Raw genomic sequence first — 24,238 nt, forward strand, 5'->3', positions numbered from 1 at the left:
GCAGATGCCCATGGGCAGTGATTACTGAAGATGGACTCTGGTGTCTGGAGTTTAGGGTGAATGTTCAGACTTCAGCTGTGGCCCCTGTTCTCTGCACACAACTGAGCACACACACACACTGCAGGCTTTTACCTTCAAAGATTCAGATGTGGCTATACTGGAGAAATAGGATGGGTCAGTGTGAGGTTGTAACAGTGCACACCTTTTTCTTCACCACTGAGAGGTGTGGAAAAGTCCCTGCACACTGAGGGCTTGAGAGCCCAGGAGCCAGGAATAGAAATACAGTGTCACCCAGACTGTTAAATCAGGTGCCACTGCCTGCACACGGGTGGCCTCCAGCAAACAGCAGTCATCACAGTATCTTCTGTATGATTCCAGAGCCACGGCTTTGGAACAAGACAGACCTGCGGTTGGCAGCAGCTGCCACCAAATCTCACCTCATCTCTGTGTGACTCTTGACTTTCCTCTTCTGTTTTGCATTGTTTTGAAGGTTCTATGGAATGGATCTTAATTATCAGCCCCTTGTGGGTGGGTGTGAGACAGAGACAGATGGAGACAATCTTGGCTGTAGAGTTTTACTGAGCTATAATTGACAACCTGTAAACTGCCTCAAGTTTAACGTGTACAATTTAAGAATTTTTGAGATCATTGCCATCATCAAAATAGTGAACACATCCACTGTGCCTTTAAGTTCCCACATGCTCCTTGGTAAGCCTTCCTTTCACCCTTTCCCACCCAGCTGCTTTCCATTCCTCTAGGTGAGTTTGCATTTTTCAGATTTTTCCACAAACTGATGGGACGTTTTCTATTCTTGTAACACATGGTAAGAATATTCCTTGACACTGAACGTTCAGTGTTAACTTACATGACACTGCGGTACCAGCCCCCAAGCCCAACATGTGGAAAGCTGTTAAGAGATTGCAGCTACGTGGTGTTCTCTGAATGTACTCTGAGCTGCTTATGGAAATGGGTCAGAAACACAGGAGGTGGCAGCTCGGTGGTGAGGTCGTTCTTGTTCACCACGTTTCTGTCCTGATCATGCTCACCTCTCTGTATCGCCAGTGTGTTTTCTCTGTGATCAAGTCTCTCTCAGTTTGCCCCCTGACACACACACCTCTTTTTCGTCTTCAAGTCAATCCCCTGTGAGATATAGGGATTTTTCTAGCACTTCTGCCTGCAGGATCTTTCTCCCAACATCACTGGCACCAAGTAGCAGTTCAGCCTGTGTCTAGCTAATGTTTCACCCAAACTTTACAAAACCTTCCATTTTTATTTCATATGTAGTTCTGACTGATGCTGGTCTTCATGACAACTGTACTATTAAAGGACTTTTTTTTTTTTTTTTTGGTCATGATTATCTCTGCAATCAGGTTTTTTGTTTTGTTTTTGTCTTTTTGGTACAGAGGATTGAACCAGGCATGCTTAACCACTGAGCCACCCTCCTCCATCCATTTTATTTTCTATTTAGAGACAGGGTCTCACTAAGTTGCTTTGGGCCTTGCTAAGTTGCTGAGGCTGGCTTTGAACTTGTGATGCTTCTGCCTCAGCCTCCCAAGCTCCTGGGATTACAGGTGTGTTTCACATGCCTGGCTCAGGTGTTTGTTTGTTTGTTTTTTTCCATAAAGAGAAAATGATGCAGCACTAAGCTGGGAGAAAAAGCAAACTCGTCAGACATCTTGAATGGCAGAAGCTTTTTATTTTCTGCAGCAAAATAGAGAGGTTAAGTGAGGCGCCCCCGCCAGGCTCAGATGACTAAATTGAGCTCCCTCATTTACCACCAGCTTGGGCTATACAGCTGACTTCTTTGTCTTGTCACTATCAGCTGTGAAATGAGAATGACACCTGCTGCGTTTAGTTTGATGGGTTACCTGGGTATTAAATAATCACTATTTACAACCCGTGGAGCAATGCCTGCCAAAAGCTAAGGACACTTTCAGTTTGTGTCATTGTTTTCTGGTATCACAAAGCATAGGAGATAGTGAATGTGGTTTTGTTGTTGTGTGTGTGTGAGCCTGAGTCAAGCCTGGAGTTTGGAAGTGATGTCTCAAGTCCTGGGTTCCAAGATTTGGCTCAGAAGGAAAGCCTGAAGACTCAGCCCTAACGTGATCTGTGACTGACTGTGCTCTCCCTCTCCTGGTCTGGATTTCTGATGCGGCAGCAGCCTTGGCGCTGGGGAGAAGGATGGTGGTCCCATTGCCTCAGGTAGTGGGAGGGGGTTTGGTTTGTTTTTCAGGATCTCAGTGACACTGCCTTTAGGTCCCTCTGCTCTTCACCGAGCCCACCCTGTCATCCTGCAGGAAAGTCTCACCTTGACAGACAGCAGGTGAGTCTTGTTTTATTTTTGGCTGAAGGAGAAAAAGGAAAACAAATAGATCACAAACTGCAAAGGTGGGGGCGGCACCAACCTGATCTGCAGGTAGGTCTACCTTTTCCCCTGGGTGTTCTCTGCCCCAGATCCTTGACCTCTGTTCTTCAGGCCCAGATGCTTTCTTCACTTCTTGGCACACACTTTTTCTTCAGTCAGTGCAATGGACTGAATGTTTGGGTTCCATTAAAAGAAAATCATGTTGAAATCCTAGCCCCCAGAGCTATGGTGTTAGGAGGTGGAGCCTCTGGGAGGCAATGGGGTTGGGAGGAGAGCTCTTGTGAAGAGATTAATGGCCTCACCAAGAGACCCCATGGCCTCATCCTCCTTCTGCCCTGTGGAGACACAGTCACACTGGGCCGTCGGCAGCCCACCAGAACCCAGCCCTGAGGGCCTTCTGACCTTAGACGTCCAGCCTCCAGATGGTGAGAAATATTATTCATTGTTTATCAGCCACCCAGTCTATGGGCTTAGATGTAGCAGCCCTAAGATAGGGCATGGAGTCTCTTGATATTCAAACATCACCTATGTTGTCATGAGATCTCTCTCTCAAGTGAGTTGTTTTGTTCCCTGGTATGCTGTATGCACCTTAGGATCAGGTAAGCAGACAAAATGGTATTAAATTCATCTCCAGGGTTATTCTAAGCTGTGTGTGTGTGTGTGTGTGTGTGTGTGTGTGTGTGTGTGCTTAGTCAAATCACTGGGCATAAGGTAAATGTAACCCATATTTGGGGTTATAGCTGATTGAAAGTGTGCCCAGATGTCATGTTTATTAGGTTCCAAAACAGCTATTATAAGTATATTCAGAGAATTAAATTTAAAAAATTGGGGATTGAAAAATGAGTGTGATAGAAAACGCACTGTAATACTGGATTCAGTTGTGTTCAGAAGATTTTGGTTACCAGATACCTGGGCTCAAACCCTGCGTACCTCTCCCCTGAGGTGTGCAGCTCCCTGAGGTATGCAGCTGGCATTGCTGTTTGGTCTCTGGGGCTTCCGGCTTGAAGTCACAGGCCAGCCCCTGAGCCCTCCCTTTGTGCATCGTCTTCTTCTTGCTCGGCTTCCCTCCCGTGTCCAGCTGCTGTGCTGGCTTCCAGCTCCGCCTGACCCCTCAAGCCTACCAGCCTTTAGCTTTCTGCCACTGGAGCTGCACACCTGGGCAGGCAGCCTACTGGACAAGCAGTGAACTCGAATCTCTCATGACTAGAATCCTCTCTGATCTCCACCTGCTGGTCCCTATGAAAAATACAAATTTTATTGAAAATTTATTTGTATCCTTTAAGGTTCTCTAACTGGACCTATTATCAATAAGCAACTTTTATGTTGCTTCCTATAGTGGGAAGTAAACATGATTATATTTTTGAAAGATGATTGGAAGACACTAACTTGTTTAAAGGGTACTACTATGAAATATAAAGATACTTTGAGACCTTTGAGGGATTAAAGTTTCTCCTAATTTGTCCATTTTACATATACCATTAAAATGCATCAACTAGTCTACTACTGGGAAATTACAAATGATCAAAAAAAAGTGTCTCATTTTCATATATTGTTAGGTCTTAACTCGAACACTATCATGAGAAAAGTCCTTTAAAAAATCACTTTCTAAGAGAGATCAAAGAAACGCCACCAACTTAATACAGACAAAAACAGATTCAGGGAGATTTTAGAAAGACCCAAATACATGTATTGTGATGTTTCAAAACTTATGCCAGGTGTCTGACCTCACCTAAAAAGATACTAAGCTTTCAAAGGGAAGGCCACCCTAAAAACATTTTCTAAAAGATCTATCTTTACCAAATCTCAACAATACATACTAAGCTCAAAACTGGTTGTTTGTTTAAAACACAGACAATTCCCCAGAACAAGCTAGGATCCAACAGATAAACACAATACCTAAAAAATAATAATAGTGAGCCTTCCAAAATTCCAACTAATTTTATGGAGAGACTCAAGGAGACAATACATACCACCCTAAATTCATAGAGGACCACCCATTTTCAAAGGATGAGTTTATCATCCAATCAGCCCTGGACATTTGAAAGAAATTAGAGAAGTTGGCATCGTCTGACCAATCATTAGATGTCACCCCACAGTTGAAATACAGATCAAATAAAAGAAAGAAAAAAAACATACAGACAGAAAAGACTAAAACACTAGTCTTAGCCCCAGGAAGAGTAAACATCAGGGTGGAAATGCTACACCTCTTCTAAGTTATAAACAAGCTTTGGGAGCCTCTACAACATTAAAACAGGGTCATCCATTTATCACTGAAAGAAATAACCCTAAAAATAGTCACCCTTAATATACTAGACGACAGCCCTAAACAAATCATCTCAACAGCCAATAGCTTATCTTAACAAGGAGCTTAACATGTAAGCCCATTGTCAACTTGAACTAAAAATAAGGTAATGCCCTACAACACAGATTGATATTTTTAATATTAGTAAAGCCATAACTTACACATAATTATGAAAGCTAATCTTACTACATTAAGTAAAGTTATTAAGGACGTTTATGGGCAACTGTTTCTGTTGGGACCTGCTCTGGAAATACATGCCTTTTAGTCCTGAGCAAGAGATACTGAACAATTATTGTACTCTGCAATAACTTGGGCTTCACCTCCACTCAGATAATGAGGCATGGCTCCGGGAGTAGGTGTCACCCGGTGGGGTTGTTACACTCACCTGTTCCTTTGGAATCCTACTCCTTTGCCCTTTTGGGGATAGAATGTTCCATAGTCCCTCCCCTTGTGTCCCCTATATAAGAATAAAGAATTCCAGTGGCTCTCTCTCTCTCTCTCTCTCTCTCTCTCTCTCTCTCTCTCTCTCTCTCTCTCTCCACAGACCTCTAAGGTCAGAGAGCCATCCTGGACTTGGAAAATGTACTTCTGTGTGTTTGCATATGCTTTCTTCACTGCTATCTCAAGTTACTGGAACCGTCACATTTATGAACCCAGCATAGATGGCCAGCTAGGATAGATGGCGATATGTTTCTTCATACATAAAGACTGTCTTGACATAAGTCCCTTAAGATGTCATTGTTAAGTCAATGTCATATAAAACTCTAAGTTCTCCTAAATAATTCATTAGATTTAGTAATAATAGTGACCATGTTCATGGATTAGTGAGTATAGGACTCTTCATTTTTCCATTTCATTTTTTATTATGGTGGGAAAAAATCTTTCCACTGCTCTAATCCTTCATGGTATTGGCACTAGCTGGTACATTGACGAATCTTCAGAAGGCCACCATTCTGTCAACCAGCCACTTCAGGATAGAGGGGAATGTGGTTAGACCAGTGAATGTCAGAGTATGAACCCACGTCTGTGGGGGGCCATCGCACTGAGTGACCAGCATTTTCCTTCCCTGATCGGCTGTGGCTCTGTCAGCCACTTCCAGTGATCTGGCCACATTCAGAGTGGCCCCAGAGGGCTGCCCAAATCCTGGAAGTAGCAGAATGTGTCTTTATATGTAGGTGTGCCTTCCTGTAGCTTAATGGATTGAGCTATGCTCACCTGTTCCTTTGTGATATTACCCCTTTGCCCTGTTTGGGATAGAATGTTCCATGGAAACTCTCTTTGTGTGTCCCCTTCTCTTACTCTGCCTTTGGGTGTGGCCTACCTAGATGTCACTCAACCTGCTGACAGTGGACATCATGAAGATAGACTCAGCTCCCTGAAACCTGACCCCTGGCCTCATTGGAATGGCTTCTCCTCAATAAAAGGGTCAACATGTACTTGGTCTCTCTCTTTCTGTGGACCCTTAAGGTCAGAGGAACCATCACAGGAGCCCAAAGAAGAAGGTATCTCTGTCTCTTTTGTGGTTATTTTGTGCAGCCCAGTTCCCCTGGAGTGACCCTGAGTGTTTTAGCCGTGAGGAATGCAACACACTGCCACACTTCATTTACTATCAAACAAGTCATCACATCAGGGCTGTGTACAATACCACAACAGTGCACAAGCCATTCTGTGTGTCCACTGGTGGTAGTTTGGGCAGAAGCTTTGTGTGCAGAGAAATACAAAATCCATGACCAGAGTAAAGATTCCTTTCAAGAAGAAAAAGGCACTGTGCCTTCCATGATGACAGTGGCCCAGAAGGAGCACCCCTCTGTGAGGTCAATGGCTGATCACCCTGGAGGATGGAGCCAGATCAGGGACTCAGCATTGATCTCTGCTGCCAGCCAAATGGGCTTTCAGCACTGGCTGTGGCCGAACTGTACATTGTAAGCAGAAGCAGAATCTAGGCTGGGACTTGCAATGATCCCAAGACCATCCCTGCCACCAAAACCATAGTGGGAGTCAGGAAGCAGGTGGGAGTGAGTGCACCCTCTGATTTCATGGTGTTTTTACTGTGTTGGAATGGGGTCAGGGTGACACATAAGGAAGACACTGTTCCCGGTGTAGAACAGCTTAGCCTATATAACTCTTTGTCAATGGTGCTTTCTTTTGAACTGGACTTGAGATTTACATCCCGAAACCAAAGTTTGGGTCCTGGTCCCTAATGCCACTCCAATAGTGAGAACAAGTTTCGAAAAAAAGGAAGTAAAAAAAATTTATTGCTTTGCTAACAAAAGAGGAACATAGCCTCTGTCCCAGAGGCTGTGAATCTGTCAGGAGGAACCATGAGCCTTTACAGAGGGGATACAGAGGCTGCACTCCAGCTGTGCCCTGTCAGGAGCCGTGATTCATCTGAACCTTGAGAGACAGCTGTTTCTTAGAACTCCCAGTGCCAGCCCCAAAGTCTGCATCCCTTCATTCCTCTGTCCATGCGCTGGAGGACACAGAACTTGGCCTAGGAGGGGAGGAAGGGTGATCTTGCTTCCCCCATGGTTATGGAAGTGGAGAGGGAGAAGAGGAAGGGGGAAAGGTCCATTCTAAAATGGGCCACCAGTGATAGAGCAGCAAGGGTCATATGTAAAGCATGAAGTCCACACAAAGTTCAAGGCATAATATGCCTACTGTGAGTAGATAATCCACAGCGATCTCCGAGACTGTGGCAGACTGTTTCCACAGAGAGCTAGGCTGTGAACTTACAGCATCCCACGTGTTTTCTCCCCAACTCGAATCTGGGCTGGGACTTGCACTGACCTTGACCACTGCAGCGTGGCAGAAGGAAGGCCACACACCTTCCAAGTCCAGGGTCATAAAAAGACGGAGCCTTCCACCTAGCTCACTCATTCTGGGGGAACCAGCAGCTGGGTTGGGAGAAAACTCAAGCAGTTCTGTGGAGAGGAGCCCCCGCCCTGCTGGCAGAAGCCCCTCAGCCGTGGGCATATGTCACCTGGAAGTGACTCAAGCCTTCAGATGATGCACATCCACAACAGAGGATGCAACCCTATGAGGGGTCCCCAAGCCCGAAACACCCAACAAAGCCACTTCCAAACTTTGGCCCACAAACATTGTAAAAGAGAAGAATAGTTTCCTCTTACTTTAAGCTGCTAAGTTTTGGGGGTGATTTTCTATGCAGCAATAGATCACTAATACATGGATCAATCAGTACAATATTGGACCACATGTGACATGGAATTAGGCCAAACATTATGAAGGGCAAAGCACTTTGTCAGCTCTGGAAGTCTTGCAAAACTTCCATGATAAATTCCTTGACCTCATTTTCCAAATTTACACCTTGATGGCAACTTCAGGTGAAGAGAACACATTGGTCAAAAGTAACCACTTGGCAACTATTGACCTAAAAGTTAAGGTAGAAAGTTAGCCTTAGGATTGAAGGGCATGGCTGAGGAGACACTGGCGTCTGTGTGTGTGAGTCATGGGTTGTCCCTCCTCTGTGACAATATCCTGTGTGCTTTATGTGCCCATGCACAAAGCTGATCCTGGTTTAGCTGTGCTGGTCGACTGGTTGGTGCGCGATTCCTGTGGGAATGGGGGGGTGGAAAGGATGGAAGGAGACGTCTTTCTAATTATTATCAATTCTGTATACAGCTCCTGAAAATCTCTTCTTTCTGAAGAACAAAGTATCAACAGCTTAGCTTGCAGACACCTGCCACCTGGAGACCATGGCAAGCTCCCAGAGACCCTTGCACAAGGTGTTAGGGACAACCTGGTTCTCAAGATTTATTTTGCTGGCTGGACTTCTGCCCAGGTCCTTCCTGCAGTGTCCGCATGGCCACTAGTATGAAGAAGACTGTTTGCTCTGGGGTGCAAACGGTAAGGACATACCTGTCTATCCAAGAGCTGACATTAGTTCTTAATGTTCTGTATAGTATTGGTTCTTATTCTGTTCTTCCCTAAAGAGAGTATTTAGTCAACTGCTAAGAATCAGGAGAATCTGGTTCCATGTCAAAATTAGCAGAAATTCCTTAAAGTGAACGATTTCATGCTCTGAATGGGTGCAGCATCCTAACTGGTATTTGAAAAACTACCAAAAGGGAACAACACACCTTCCCAGGTGACTCTGATGGAACGCCCCTGACAAACATCAACATTGTCACGTGGAAGCAGCTACCCAGACTGAGCATGGAGCTGGGGAGACCTGAGCCTGGAACCAGAGGGGAAGCTCAACACCAGATGACGAGTGGCTTGCACAGATCTTTTTTTTTTTTTTTTTAAATCTAGAAGCCGCAGCAGCTCTTAGGGTGTGGTGGACAGAGGAGCTATCTCCAGACGCTCCAGGGTCTGGAATGTGCATTCTGAAATAAAGGGGGCTTCCTGGATTTGAAAGGCAACTTTCCTCACTCACAAATACTCAGCCATCCCCTAGGGTACCTCCTGGGAAGTGGAATTGCTGGGGATGCCTCAAGATCTCCTTCCCCTGCCCCGTGCTTGAGAGGCCACAAGGTGACCTGGGAACCCTGCAGAGGGGGCACACCAGCCTGCTGCCACCTTTAGTCCCTGGCTTCTGCTGCTACATCCACAGAAGGTGCATCTATGTGAATGGGGTGCCCTGTCTCAAGCTGCCTGAATCCACGGTTGAAGCTTTCCTGGTAGAACGGAAAAGGAAAACGAGTTGGACCAAGTGTGTGTGTGTGTGTGTGTGTGTGTGTGTGTGTGAACTTTTAAAATATAGAAAATAACAGACCAGGTGTGGTAGCAACCAACTGTAATCCCAGACACTAGGGAGGCTGAGGCAGGAGGATCACAAGTTCAAGCCAGCCTCTGCAACATAACTTGACCCTGGCTCCAAATAAAATATTAAATGAAAAGGGCTGGATTAAGCACCCCTGGGTTCAATCCCCTGTACCACCACCACCCCCGGATTATTAAATAAATAATGCATACACATATATTCATAGATATACAATAACCAAGATGAAGATAAGCATGAAGATTAGTACACTTTGCAAAATACACAAATGCCCAAGAGAAGAAATGATGAGCATCAGCATCTCAGGACCCAGTGGTGTCCATGCTTCTTCCAGTCATTGTCCCCTCCTTTCCCCACTGTCACCAGGACCTGACTGAAATGGTACATGAACATCCCTCTTCTCTGTGGTTTGACTCTGTAGTTACAAACCCCAAATGCATATTTTAATTTTATGATTTAAATTTTATAGATCTACTCATTTGGTTTCTGCTCTATTTTCTATTTATACCTAAGAATCACTCACATAGATGTAGTTTTTTATAAAAGTCATTTCTGATCAGTAATTTGCTGTAGGAATACACCACAATTTACTTATTTATCATTGATGAGCTGCTTACAGTTTGGAGTTACTATAAACGGTGGTGTAATAAACATTTGGGAACGTTATGCTGTTCAACATGAACGTGTACATATAATTGAGAATATTTACTCACGTGGAATTGCTGGTCATAGGAGAGTTAAAAAAAACTCTTAATAGAAACATCAAGTATATGCAAAAGTAAAGAAATAGTATGATAATTTACCAACCTTTATAACTGTTTGTCAATCTTATTTCACTTATTTTCCCTTTCTTTCTTCTAATCTGGAATGTTTTGAAGTAAATTTTATATATTCTATCATGAGTTACTTCAGTCTGTATCTCTAGCGGAGAAGGACTTTAAAAACAAGAGCCACAAGGCCACTGTCACAGCCAAGCCCATGGAGCTTCCAGATACACAGACTTCAATAAACTCTTCCTGAGATGTCGCCCTGGGCTTTAGAATGCTGGAAAGAGAGACGGGTCAATCCACACAACCACATAGTGTCTTTTCATTACTCCACAGAGTCACCACATCCATGCAAAGGGGTATGTGTGGGAGAAAAATATTCACAAAAAAATACCAGGTAAAGGACTCTTACCTGAAATATTCAAAGAACTTTTAAATCTCAACATTAAGAACATAGACAGCTGGGCACAGTAGCGCACATCCTGTGACAGTGAGCCAGAGTGGTTTGCTTAAGCAGACACTCAAAATGGGAAGCGCTCCTGAAAATGCAGAGCCAGATGGGCATTTATCAATGTCCTCTGCACGAGGAAAGAGGTTCACCAGACCTGGACTCACTCAGGTGGTAAGGGCTGGAGAGTGTTTGAATAAATTAATTAATTACTCAAATTTTTGTGGTAATGAGGATGGGACCCAAAAGTGATCCACCACTGAATTACATCCTTTGCTTTTTTATTTTTTTATTTTGGAATAGGGTCTGGATCCTCCAGCCTCAGCCTCCGGAGTAGCTGAGACTGCAGGTGTGCATCACTGTGCCCAGCTGGAGATTTTATAAATTATAGATTAAGGTTCTCCCTTGACACCTAAGTGAAAGTGCTGCTTATTAATCCATTAGTTCAATAAATATTGATCCATTCAATCAACATGACAGTTGTTATTTTATACATAGAGGATGAAGATCCATCAGTGAGAGACCGACCAAAATCTCTGCCTTTGGGTATATTTTACATTCTCATTGTTTGAGAGAAACCTTGTCCAGTTCTGTATACAATTATAATTTTTCATTGCTATTTGACAGTTTTGATAAAACAACTACATCCCTTGAAAATTACAGTTTACCAAAACTGAAAGAGAAGGGAGGTAAAATTGAATCGTTACTATTAAAGAAATTGAACCTGTTACTAAAAATCGTCCCAGGAAGAAAAGCCAAGGCTTACTGGATTCACTAGTGAGTTTTTCTAAACATTTAAGAACAATGTAACACCAGAAAATAGAAGCATAGGAATTACTTCCCGACCCCTTTTAGGAGACCTTTGTAAGCTTGATGTAAATGTGGCCAGAACATCAGAGGAAAGTGAAGTAACAGAGGTGACAGAGCCACCCTCACATACACAGAGCCCACACCAATGCAGTGGGACAGACTATAAGTACACAAAGCCAACCATGATGGAGCATGCTTTATTCCAGGAGGACAAGGGAGGGGAACATAATCAACCTAATTTATGATCAGGTAAAAGGATAAAAAATATAATCTTAATATATGTAGAAAATACATTTCCTAAAATCCAATGACCACTTGTGTTTTTTTAAAAAGGGAAATTTTTAGCAAACTAGGCACAGAAGGAAACTTATATAGTCTTATATTTTAAAAAGAGGTACAAAAAGCCTGCAGCAAACATTTTACTTAATGATGAAGTATACAGTTTTACTTGTAGTATCTACTCTGATCTAAGCCTTATAAATTCATTACTCTTCTCCCTTAGACTCTTTCTCCACCTCCTCTTAGCCCAGGGTACAGGCGCAGGTCAAGTACCAAAAATGTCACCCAGAGTACCAAAACCCCATTGTCTGTTTCTTTCCCCAAATCAGGGGACACAGAAGGACTTTTAAGGGTAAGTGAGAACATGGCTGGAGGGAAGAGGAATCTGGAGCTGGGACCAGGGTGGGCTACCCCAGACCCCCCCTCACTTTGCCTGTAACTCAACCTCTGTAGGGAGACAGGAAGAGTAGGTGGCTGTGTCACTGGGCTGGGCCGAGTCCTCGCTCAGGGCCCTCTCCAGAATGGCCGGCAGGGACTGGATCAGCCTCTTCCGGAAGCCCTGGCCCACGAAGACGTAGAGCATCGGGTTGAGGCAGCTGTTGAAGTAGGCCAGTGAGATGGTCAGGTTGACCAGGACCAAGGGAATTTGGTACTTACCATGGAACAACATCTCCTCAAGCCAGATGGAGGTGAGGAGGCTGACCAATTGCAGGGGGAACCAGCAGATGAAGAAGGAGGCCACCATGGCAGTGAAGACCCGCAGGGGGCGGCTGGAATGGATCAGGCCCTTCCTGCGGATCTTGGCAGCAATGAGCCCGTAGCAGACAGTGATGATGGACATGGGCATGATGAAGCCTAGGATGAACTGGGTGATGCATGTCAATTTCAGCGTGATGATGCCCACATTCAGCGTCTCGACACCCCAGTGATCCAAAATGTAGAAGCAGTACACGTTCCCTATCTGATCCTTCAACGTAGTAACAAAGATGAAAGTCGGGAACGTAAGAACGAGGGCCAGAATCCAGGGTGCGACCATCACCTTCTTGGCCAAACTTACGGTGCGGTAGTTCTGGGCCCAGACCGGGTGCAGGACACAGATGCAGCGATCCAAAGCGATCAGAGTGATCAGGAAGATGCTCCCAAACAGGTTTATGCTCACCATAACGTGAACCAACTTGCAGAGGAACCAGCCGAAAGGCCATATTCCCCCCATGGCCATGGAGACGATGCGGATCGGCAGGATGGCCGTGAAGGAGAAGTCGGCCAAGGCCAGGTTCAGGTAGCAGATGGTGGTGACCGTGTGCGTCATGCGGAAGCCAGCCACCCAGATGACCAGCCCATTGCCCAGCACACCGAGGACAAAGGTGACGGCGAGTACCACCAGCGGGATTATCTGCAGAACCCTGTAGCCAGGGGACTCATAGGACAACTCTTCAGATCCGTTCTGAGGAAAGGAGAAGTTGGCGTCCATCTTGCCCACACCTGAAACACGTCAACAGTGGCCGTTTCTCAGGTGTGCGTCCATCTCTCAGCATCCCTGTTCAGAGCCCCCCTCACCCACCTCTGTGGCGCCTACTCCAGAGAGGACCCGTTCTACCAAGCCTCATGGCCAGCAATACCACGAGATACTGGCACTCTCCTGCATGTTCTTTTGGGAAAGGATGGTTCTTCCTATTCCCACAATCGTTAGTCCACATCCTGCCTCCCAGGCAGATTACTTTACCAAGAAGACTGCAAGCCCTGTGCACCAGCAGAAAAACTAAACCGAGAGGGCACAGGCCACCCAACTGCTGGAGTAGGCGCAGAGCACAGCGAGGAAAGCAGCCAGGAGGTTGCAACCTGCTTCCACCCATGACTCAGTGCAAAAATTCTAGCATTTCAGTACCCAGTTCATGCAGTCCCCAGGTCCCTTGACAGCCCTTGACTGATGGTGCAGCTACCATTTCAGTTAATTTAATGGTTTCAGCTATTGTTTCAGCAGTGGAGAGCAAAGTGCCTGTGGATTCTGTGCTCTCCCCAGTAGAAGCCTGAATGGCGACTTGGTGCTGTGTGGTCATGGGTTACAGCCTGTGAATTCTGTGCTGGAGGAAGGCAGCTCTGAACCCACTGTCCCTGCCTGAGCTCAAGTGCTTCTCTGATTGAGATGCAGAGAATCTGCACGTGTTGTACAGCTTCAAGGGGATAAAGTGTAGGAGAGTAACATGTTCTGTTAGAGTTGGAGGGTTCTCATGAGAAACCATGCACGGTGTTCATTTCTAGACAGGGGATCCAGTTTCGTGGATCCAGTTTCGTCTATGGAAGAGCTCTACGATGCTCATTATTTTTAGCTTTTGCAAGAATAAATTGGTATTCAGAGCTATTATACAACCTGCTGAAGGTCTCTTAAATAGGAGAGGAAGGATTTCAGTCCAGCGTGGACTGCAAATAGAGTGTTGCTCATGATAACCTTGTAAGGTCACCACGCCATCCTTCCACCTGGGCAAAAGTCACAGCCCTGAGGGGCCAGCAGGGGTCGAACCAGCCGGTGGAGGTAGCAATATTTGAAAACTAGGCTCTACCAGTTCCAGAGAGAACACCTTTACCACTCTAATCACCCTTGAAAGATGGCCAGGTGTGATGGCACCTGGTGTCTGGCACTCTGTCCTTGGTCTCCTCCCTTTTCGTTCCTTCTCTCCTGGTCTCTGCTCACCACAGGCACTGAGGTCCTCTATGGGGCATGTGTAGCCTCAGTAGGGTTTCTCAGCCTCGGACCTCCTGACATCTGGGGCTGCGAGATTCCTTGTGGAGGGGGACGTCACATGCATTGTGGGTTAGTTAGGAGCATCCACCAGACGTCAGGGCAAGTCCCCTCTAATGACAACCAAACTGCTGTAGATGTTATACAATGTCTCCCAGGTGTCAGAAGCACCCAGGTTAAAGGTCACTATTGTAAAGACTACCAGGCTCCAGAGGCAGATACAGCTGCCTTCCAATCCCATCTCGATGCCTCCCAACATGAGTTCTAGGTCAATGGCATCTCTCTGAGCCTCAGTTCCCTCCTCTGAAGGAGAGGAGAGGCTTTTATGGTAAAGACTGAATTTCAGATGAGCACTAAATGACAATAGGTGGAAATTTTCTGGGATAGATGAAACAAGTCTATTTTATTTATTTATGTATTTATTTTTTGGTACCGTGGATTCAACTCAGGGGTGCTTAACCACTGAGCCAAATCCTCAGACCTTTTCAATTTTTATTTTGAAACAGGGTCTCACTGACTTGCTTAAGATCTCGCTAAATTGCTGAGGCTGGCTTTGAACTTGCCACCCTCCTGCCTCAGCCTTTCAAGCTGCTGGGATCACAGGTGAGCATCACCTGCCCTGCTGGAGGAAGTCTAGCAGGTGGGGACCCTGCCCCGGCAGGCTCTGTGCATCGGGGCTAGGCTCAGCTATGCGGTGTAGAAGTTCCAGGTGAGGGGAGGAGAGTGCTCCACAGTAGGAGCTGCACCTGAACATCGCCCACCCTCAAGCAGCTTCCCCTCGACCCACTCCCACCTTGGCGGCTCTTGGAGATCTCATGTGTTAACGTGTGTTAAGCACCGAATGTGCTCAGAGACCCTGCAAATGCTCTGTGTGGCTTATAATTAGTCTAATCACGGTGCACATGAGGCAGTTAAGACTTAGATTGGTTACATTAGTGTTTTGAACCTCCAGGAAGAGAACTGGAGACAGAACTTGAGTTTGGCTGACTGGATTCCTCCAGAACTTGCTCTGAACCCTCTCCCACCCCGAATTCCCTCAACAGACTCGGGTTTCCTCTTTCCACCTCCAGTCATCCCACTGGGCACTTAGAGGGTACGCAGCACTCAATGGGCTCTAAGTGCTCGATTCAGATGCCCATACCACAGGAAGGACAACCGTGGACAGGTCCTCGAGGCAGAGCTGGGCCATCTTGGGTGCAGCCTGGCTGCAGGGGGGAGCGGGAACCTGCACCTGCAGAGGGTCCTGCGCTGGTGCTGGGGGCCCCGTGGGTGAGATGTGCCAATCCTCCTGATGACAACATCCTTGCTTTGGGACAGACACCACCATTGTGTAACAAAGGAAATGCAGCCCAGAGAGGGAAGTGACTTGCCTAATGTCCCGGTTATTAAGGGGCTGCTGGATTTCAGGACCCTAGATTTCAGGTGGAAACGGCACTTCCTTGCTAACTCACTGGACTCCACAGCACCGTCATGTTGCCACCTTTCCTGTGACCCTCCAGTGCTTCCACTGTCCCTGGACCCACCTGACTGTGATCCCTGCCCTCAGCTCAAGGTGTCCCTGTGCTGGTCACCGTAGGCACAGGGGATTCATTCTCCACTGCTGGGGGTCCTCTCTCACCCTCCCAGCAGCTCCCTCCAGATTCCCCCCACCCAAGATGCACCTCCCACCAGATCACCCTCGTGGCCATGTCCTCTCCTCTCCTAATGGACCTTCCTTGGCCTGGGTTCCCTCCCGACTTCAGCCCTGGGCCTCCGAGGACTGTGGAAGGAGGCCGCCCCAGGCTTGGGGGAGTCTCTGACTGGCCCGTCCTCTTCTCCTCACGGTTTCTGGCTCCACATTGACTTACGACCCCCTCTGGCCAAAGCCCCTGGCTCCTTCCCAGGGACAATCCGAGTTAGAGTCCCTTAGGCCTCGGCTCCCTGAGAGCTCTCCTGATGCTTGAGGCGATGAAGTCACCTCCCAACGTTCTTGTCCTCTTGGTAGCTCAACTGGCCCCTTGCTTTCCAGCCCAACCTACAGCTTCATTTTCTTCTTCTTTTTTTACCAGACTCCACACTTGACTGTAAGTGGTGGCTGCACCTGGGCTAGAGCCTTTCACAGGTGAGACCCTCCCGTGTCCCCAGCAGGCATCGTGCTGAGGGCCTCTCACGATGTGGCCAGCTGAGCCACTTCCCCAGAGCTCTCCTCTGATACAAGGAACTGACTTCCTGACACCTCCCCAGGGAGTCCTGGCACCCCGCCTGACAGACATGGCCCACACCAGACTCCGAAGTGTCCCACTGCCGCTCTCCCAGGGCTTTCTATTTGAGCTTCAGATTCACTGCTTAAAACTCCAAATACAGAACTTATCTTTGACTTCTCTTTACTTTGCCCTCAAATCCGGTCCAAACCTACTGATTCTGAATGTTGTGACCACACAGCAGAATCGTCCCCATCACCACTATGCTGGCCCATGGTCCTTTGTCTCGTCACCAACCTTACAATGACTTGGTCCTGAACCTGCTGCCTACACCCTCCCCACACCCAATCCATTTTCTAGACAGAAGCCAAATGACATGTGTGTGTGTGTGTGTGTGTGTGTGTGTGTGTGTGTGATGCTGGGGATTGAACTCAGCTGCACAAGCACTCTACCACTGAGCTACATCCACAGTCCCTTTTGATTTTGAGTCAGGCTCTCACTATAGGCTGGCCTCTAACTTTCCATCCTCCTGCCTCAGCCTCCCAATAAGTGGGGAATCCAGGTGTGCTCCATGGCACCTGGCCCAAATGATCTTTCAAAAGGACAAATAAGATCACGACATTGAAGCCAGGCGTGGTGGTATGAGTCTGTAGTCCTAGTCACTTAGGAGGCTGAGGCAGGAGAGGCACCAGGGCCCAGGAGTCCAGGCCACACTGGGCCACCGGAGGGAGGCCCTGCCTCAAAACATAAAATTTTACAACTCATGACTTTACTGGGCTCAGAGCCTCCAGCATGTCCACATCCACTCAGATCTTACCGCATTCCTGTCTCACGGAGCTCTTTGGAGACCTTGAATGTGCAAGCTCACTGCCCCCTCGGGGACTTGTGTGCTTTGTCCCCTGCAGCTCCTGGCATCCTACCTTGTGACATGCCCTTGCCCGGCTCATCCTGCATATTCTCGTGTCATCTTAAATTTTACGTCCTCCCCCACCAGGGCTGTAAGCCACCCCCACCCCAGGCACAGCCTGCCTCACCAGATGCTTTTCTAGTTCATTTATTCATTGATTTTTTTCCGTCCTAGAAGCCCCCTGCACTAGGTGGCCAGCTGCACGGGACGGTCCAGCGCACTCAAGGCTGTGTCTGGAGTCACACTGCCCAATACAAACATGACAAATAGGAGCACAGGGCTACAGTTTTCCAGGAGTCAGGGGAAAAAACAAGCTTTAAAATTCAGGGGCAATGTTTTATTTAACCCAATATATCCAAAAGAATATCACTGGAACATGTCACCAAAATAAAAAGTATTGAGCTGGGTTTGGGGGAGCATACCTGTAATCCAAGCTACTCGTGGGTTGAGGCAGGAGGATCCTGAGTTGGAGGACACCTTAGTGAGACCCTGTCTCAAAAAGTAAAAAAGAATAAATAAATTAAACAGAATCAATTTTTTTAACATTCTGTCTTTGAATATCGCGAGCACGTTTTGCCCTCTGCACACTCCAGGAGAGAGCTTGGAGCCCTCTGCTGCAGGAGGGTCTGATACTGCTCTGCTCTTGGTTTAGGAGCTACCTGTCATGAACAGGCCTTCAGACAATAATTCTTAAATTGTTAAACCCCAACTTACTATGAGCTGGGGTCCTCTCCCTGCCGTCTGGCTTCCTGTGGAGTGACTCAGGCTCTCTCAGCTCTGGCAGGGACTTTATTAAGGTGGGAGGGGCACAGGGTGTCAGGGCCCATCATGTGACAGAAGCCCAGGGTGCCTCACCCTGTCCTCCACGGGCTCTTGTAACATGTCTGCAGCTAACCCACCTCTAATCTGCCATCCCCAGATATCAGGCATCATGGAATCCAGCTTCTTGCGAGTCAGGAAAGTGACAAGGACCAAGGTGGGAAGGATGGGAGACAAGCCGTGGAAGACGGGGAGTCTGGGAAGCAAAGCTCACTCCTCTGCTTATGCAACGCCTTGTCTGCCAGATGTTGAGTCCTCCATACCGAATAATCCTCCAGTCCTCTGTGGACTTAGCAGAGTGTCCTGCAATTCCGTTCTGTGCCTACCCCTCCCAGATGCAAGGGCAGGGAGCAGCGTGCCACCTCTCCATGGGAGGAAGGTCAAAGAACTTTGTGTCATTTGTGAAACATTGCACTGTGGCACTGGGGGACACTGTCACCTAGGTGGGAGCCTGCAGGGGGAGCAGAGTACATTGGCTGCTGGGGTCGCCAGAGGAAGCATCAGAGATGCAGTGGCTCAAGTATAGAAAGGGCTTTCCCCCAGTGCTGGAGGTCTACAGTCCCAGATCCAGACGTCCACAGGGCTGGCTCCTCCCAGGGCCTCTCTGTGGCTTGTGGATGGCCCCCTCCCTGCAGCTTCCACCTGGCCTGTGCTCTGTGCACGTCTTCGACCTCCTCTAAGGAAGACATCTGGAAAAGAGGTTAGGCCAACCCTGATGGCCTCGTTTTAGCTCCTGAAAGGCCCCACCCCAAGTAGCCACATTCTGAGCTGCTTCAGTGTGAGATCCGGGGAGGGGGCTCTGGACAATGGAGCTATCGGAAAGAGCACCCCAGACATGCTGTAGAGGGGCTCATACAAACAGACGAGGAAGACCACTGCCTGCAGTTCAAGAGCGAGGTCCGAGCAGGGGACAGGGGCCGGGGCTGTTGGCCGTGGGGGGTGGAACGTGAAGACAGCCCGGAGGGGTCCACACACAGAGAATGCAAAATCGGAGACAAGAGCGTTCTTCTGATGACTAGGAAGTTTGTGTTTGCCACACAGGAATTCATGGTGAGTGACTTGCATCAGTTATAGTAGCTGTTCAGTTAAAACAAAAGGCCTCTGTAATTAGTACAACTCTCGACTCAGAGGTGAAGAGACAGACTCAGGATGATTCATCCAGGGGTCAAATGAACCAAGAATTGATTTTACAATTTTTATTAATTGAAGAAGACCAAAAAAGAACATTTCATGACAGTGAGAAGTGACATAGAAAGGTGGGATGGGGTGTGGCTTGGTGGTAGAGTGCTTGCCTGGCATGCAGGAGGTCCTGGGTGCCATCGTCAGCTGGGAGCAGGGAAAAGCACCAAATCCAATTGCAGTGTCCTGAGATAATGTGTGTGGGTGGGCCCGGCTGTCCTCCTGCAGTCCAGCAGGGCTGAGCAGCTGCCCGAGGACCCTGTGCCCTACCGAATATGGACTCTTCACTATCTGGCCCATAACGGAAAATGCTGGCCCCTGGCTAAATGGCGGGTCAGCCACACAACCAGTGGCCCGTGGGCCTGGGTTCCAGCCCAGGAGGCACCACCCCAGGCTCACAGCCATGTCAGGCAGCCCTGGTTCAGCGGGTGGAGGGCGTGTGCATCATGCCCAGAGATACCCCCTGGCTGGACCCCAGAGCCACTTCCTTGGGCTTGGCCTAGTTTAGGCAATGGGGCCACCTGGGTGGAAGCAGCTTTGAGACTTTCCTTCTTACTTCACCCCAACTAGGCTGGGCTGCTCGTCTGTGCGTTTTGCAGATCCTGGTGGGCTATGCGCAGAGTGTTTGGGAGCCAGGAACAGAACCTGCCTCTGGGCACCAGGCAGGGGCACCAGCCTTGAGGAGACGTCGAGCTGTGCTGGGCAGTACTCCTGCAGAGTCCTCCTCTCTGGGCCCTCTTGGCCCTTCTCCACCAGGCAAGGTGGTGTCCCCCACCATACTCCTCACTTGACTTCTCCCCCAAGTGTGCCTTGCTCGTGACTCTGAGATATATTCTGTCCTGACCCTTCCTCCCTTGGGAGTCTTCTGGAATATATCTGTTATGTATGATCACAAATTCTTATATAATGCAAATGTAAAGATATCTCATTCTGATTTCAAAACTTCAGTGATGCTCTGTCTTCCCCACTGTCCTGGCTTGGGGATGCTGCAATGGGATGCAGGAGCTCTGGCACCTACCTTGTAGCCCAAGGTGTCAATCAGGAAGAAATCCACAATATTTAGGATGAAAAAGTGGACAGATTCAAATAAATATGGATCGTGATTGTATTGTCCAGACAGAACCTAATCTATTCCTACCCAGTCCTGTTCAGTCTTTCCATATTTCTTTCCATCACTCGGAACCTTAGGTGACACATAACGTTTCAGGAGCCCTGGCACCTTGCGGATGTGGACAGTTGGTGGCTGAGGCTGATGCTCAGGCCTGGCCTACTGTCCCAGCCTCCCGGCCTCCCTTCCCCTCTCTGCTCCGGGTTCCTCTCCCATCTGCATCTCTACCTCTTGCTGCTCTTCACCAATCTTTCTCACCCCGGGACTTGCCCCTTCCTTTATCATGATTTCTTGGGAGAAGGGGCCTGGCTGCCCAGATCCCCTGACCCTTGATGGGGGGAAGTTTGAGCATCTGCAGCCCACAGGGGATCCAAGCAGAGGAAAACGCCCAGGAGGCAGAGTTTCCGAAAAGCCCCAGGGCACTCCCCAGATGTGGGTGAAACAGTGCCCCGTGGGCATGTTCTCGGGTCCTCCTGAACCACCAGGAGTCCTGGTTTCCCCTTTCTGTTGCCCAACTTGTTTCAGTTCCTGCCCCTTCCCCCTGCCCCTGGGAACATTTTCTGCTGACTCTCGGGTCCTGAGTCACTCCCCTGGAAATAAGGACTCAAAGCTCCCAGAGCAAGGACCACGGCTGAGGGCTACACACAGGTGAGAGCCCCGTGCAGCTGGGCTGTGGAGCTGGGCGAGGGTGTTCTGAGCAGAGAGTGGGGAACAGAAGACCCTGGGGTAAGTCGTAGAGAAAGTCAGGACGAAGACATGGGCACAGCAGACACGCACCCCTCTCAGGATGCTCTGCTGTGAAGGATGCCAGGGAATGGGCTGGAAACTAAAACCTGGGCTGAAGTCAGAGAGGGACTGTGTAAAGATGAGCAGCCCTGCAGCCCCCTGGGTGCCGAGGAGCAATCAGGCGTTGAGAGAAGACATGGATGCTGCAGGAGGAAGGGGATCAGGGAGGGAAAGGGGCAGGGGGCTCTGGAGCCTGAGGACAGGGTGGGTCTTGGGCTGGGATCGCGAGTTCTGCTCACAGAGCTGAAGCCAGAGAACAGTGGCTCTGAGCAGCCAGGGCAGTGGCTCTGCTGGGACGGGAGGCAAGGGCTTCCGCTGTGGGTGGGAGTAGGAGAGGAGGCTCGGAGCTGTGAGGGGAAGAACTGAAGGTGCCATTATAGGTCATGTCATGTGAACGTGAGTGGAGGAGGAAACAGGGAGCCTTGGGGAGCAGGGATGTGTCCACGTCCTGTGTGGTCCTGGTCGTGACGAGGGAGAATCCAGCTCTGCCCCCTTGAGAACTGCAAACCGAGGTCACACCCTGCTGCAAGCCCCAGTGTCCTCCTCCATCCCCATGTCCACATGGGGCTTGGGGAGATCAGGGGAAGCTGTGGCACAGTGACAGGCAGCACCGGGGCTCGTGTTCACGGGGAACCAGTGTTTCTCCTGTGAACTGCGGTGGAGCCTGAGTCCCACGCTTTCTTCTCTGCCCTTCCCCATCCTATCATTGCAGAACCTTCCTTATCCATTGCACAAAACTTCAAGGGTTGCCTTAGAGATGCTTGAGAACAAGCAGTCCTCCACCTGTCTCTGCAGTTGTCGGGAGGTGGGGGAGGCATCTCCAAGTTGTTTCTGAGAGGAAAAAGCATTGGGGTTCCATAGAAATGTGACCCCCAGGTGCAATTTCAAACAACCAACAGGCACTTTATAAAGCAAAAACAAGAAAGTGGCCTTGAATTTAATATATAATTTTATTAAATAATCATATAACCATATAGCCAAATTACTTAAATATATAGTCAATGTAAAAGTTTATTACTATTATTATTTTGGTACCAGGGATTGAACCCAGAGGTGCTTCACCACTGAGCCATATTCCCAGCCCTTTTTGTATTTTTATTTAGAGACAGGCTCTCACTATGTTGCTGAGGCTGGCCTTGAACTTGAGATTCTCCCACCTCAGCCTCCTGAGCCTCTGGGATGACAGGTGTGTAACACTGCACCTAGCTATAAAAGATATAAATGAGATACCGCACATTACCTTCTTCATCTTAAGTCTTCCAACTCTAATGGGTATTTTACTTTATGGCCCATCTCAAATAGGACTGGCTGTGTTACAGTGCTTAAAGCCCATGTGAGGACCCCCTGCCATGTGAGATGGCCTGTGTGTAGAGGTGGCATAGCCCAGCGGGTCAGAAAAACCCTGGCTATTGGAAGACTCCAAGCAATGAGCTTAAATGCCCTAAATCTGCACAAGGCGTATCATACTTGGGAGAGAGAGAGAAAGAGAGAGAGAACCCACAAACCCGCCACCCTAGACTTACTGTGTGTGTATGCGTCTGTCATCTGTCACTGAGCCTATTGGTACTGACTCATCCACCCCTTGAGGAAGCCTGCTGCACAGATCAGAAGAGACCAAGGCCTGGGGCCTGAGCCTGGCTTGTACTCTACCATCGAATCTCGTGAGATAGCTGTGTTTGGACCATCCTTTCTATCTTGGTCTTCTGCATCCCTGAGAGTCAAAGCCCATCCAGTGGGCAGAGAAGAGCATCCCATCCACCTAACGGGATAGCCTCAGAGGCCAGGGGAGACAGGGTCCTCTGCCCAGGCTCCTTCTGACACAGAGGCCACCTGATGTAACCCTGGCTAACATGTTACCGGTTGTCACTCTGATTTGTTCCCCCTCATTCAAAACTCTGGAGTATTCATTAAGATGTGCCTGCCACATGCAGACCTGATTGAAAACCTAGCCTCACTTTTTCCCACAGTTTACTTTATTTTCAACTAAAACACATTTTCCATTGGTTACTTTTATGTTCACCTAGTTTAGAACACAGAAATTGTGGGTGAGTTTCAAGGTCACAACCCCAGTGGTGGGACTTGCCTAGATCAATAGAGGTCTTATGCTTGATTTTTTCCTGATGTTGAGTGAATAGGTTGACTTCTAGTCCCCTTGACAGGTTTCTTTAGGAACTCCCCCTTTTCTTTACATCCAACTACTAAACAAATGTTACAAATTTTTTTCTAACAATAATAGTTCTAGTTAATCTTCTTGATTATGTTTCTCTTTAATGATGTTAATAGGAATAAATATGACTATTATAAAAACAAAATGCTGCATCTTCTATATCTGAGATATCCTATTTTATGATGTTTTGTTTATTGTCAGATTTTTCAATCTTCTATTTCAATCTGTGGCCTGAGGCTAACTTGTACTCTCCTGAATTTCAACCCTCTAATTTCTAAATACATGCACAAAAATTCTTTTTTAACTATGTAACTGTGATAGTAGGAGCAAACGTGACTCCATTTTGTTTTATGACTTCATGCCAAGTAGAAGGTTGAGGACTGGGGCAAGATTTCTTTTCCTTTTGCTATAGAAACCTTTAAGAACACGGAACTACCTAATGGGGTATTGTTTCTGTAACTAGGGTAACTGGCCTCTGTTTCTGTAGCTGGGGTGACTGGGCTAACTGGGATTGGTTAGGCTTCCCTCCACTTGACTGCATTATCCCGCTTCTGTAACCTGGCTTGCTTGAATTGGCTAGACCCCCTGAACATCCCTTTTGTGGTTTTCAGGCCTAAAAGGAGCGCCCTTGCAATTGTTTGGT

At 47.9% G+C, this 24,238-nt stretch overlaps 1 protein-coding gene across 2 annotated transcripts; it reads right to left on the reverse strand.

The window, feature by feature from the left end:
- Positions 1-11,614: 11,614 nt before the first annotated feature.
- Positions 11,615-18,315, reverse strand: LOC139702681 (N-formyl peptide receptor 2-like). Of its 2 annotated transcripts, none has more exons than XM_071604396.1 (3): positions 18,251-18,315; positions 17,959-18,025; positions 11,615-13,194 (listed from the first exon to the last, which is right to left on the reverse strand). In XM_071604396.1, exon 3 carries the CDS (start codon positions 13,181-13,183, stop codon positions 12,137-12,139), a length of 1,047 nt encoding a protein of 348 aa, XP_071460497.1. In that variant the 5' UTR covers positions 13,184-13,194; positions 17,959-18,025; positions 18,251-18,315; the 3' UTR covers positions 11,615-12,136. The 2 variants fall into 2 exon arrangements, with proteins under 2 accessions (XP_071460497.1, XP_071460496.1); XM_071604395.1 differs by having other exon boundaries at positions 17,959-18,029; positions 18,251-18,305.
- Between the last annotated feature and the right edge of the window lie 5,923 nt (positions 18,316-24,238).

This window comes from Marmota flaviventris, chromosome 18 (genome assembly GCF_047511675.1).
Source record: "Marmota flaviventris isolate mMarFla1 chromosome 18, mMarFla1.hap1, whole genome shotgun sequence".
Classification (NCBI taxonomy): Eukaryota; Metazoa; Chordata; class Mammalia; order Rodentia; family Sciuridae; genus Marmota; species Marmota flaviventris.

Bases quoted from the DNA above. Each gene is read 5' to 3' on its own strand.
- LOC139702681 (XM_071604396.1), bottom strand. From the start codon at position 13,183: ATGGACGCCAACTTCTCCTTTCCTCAGAACGGATCTGAAGAGTTGTCC.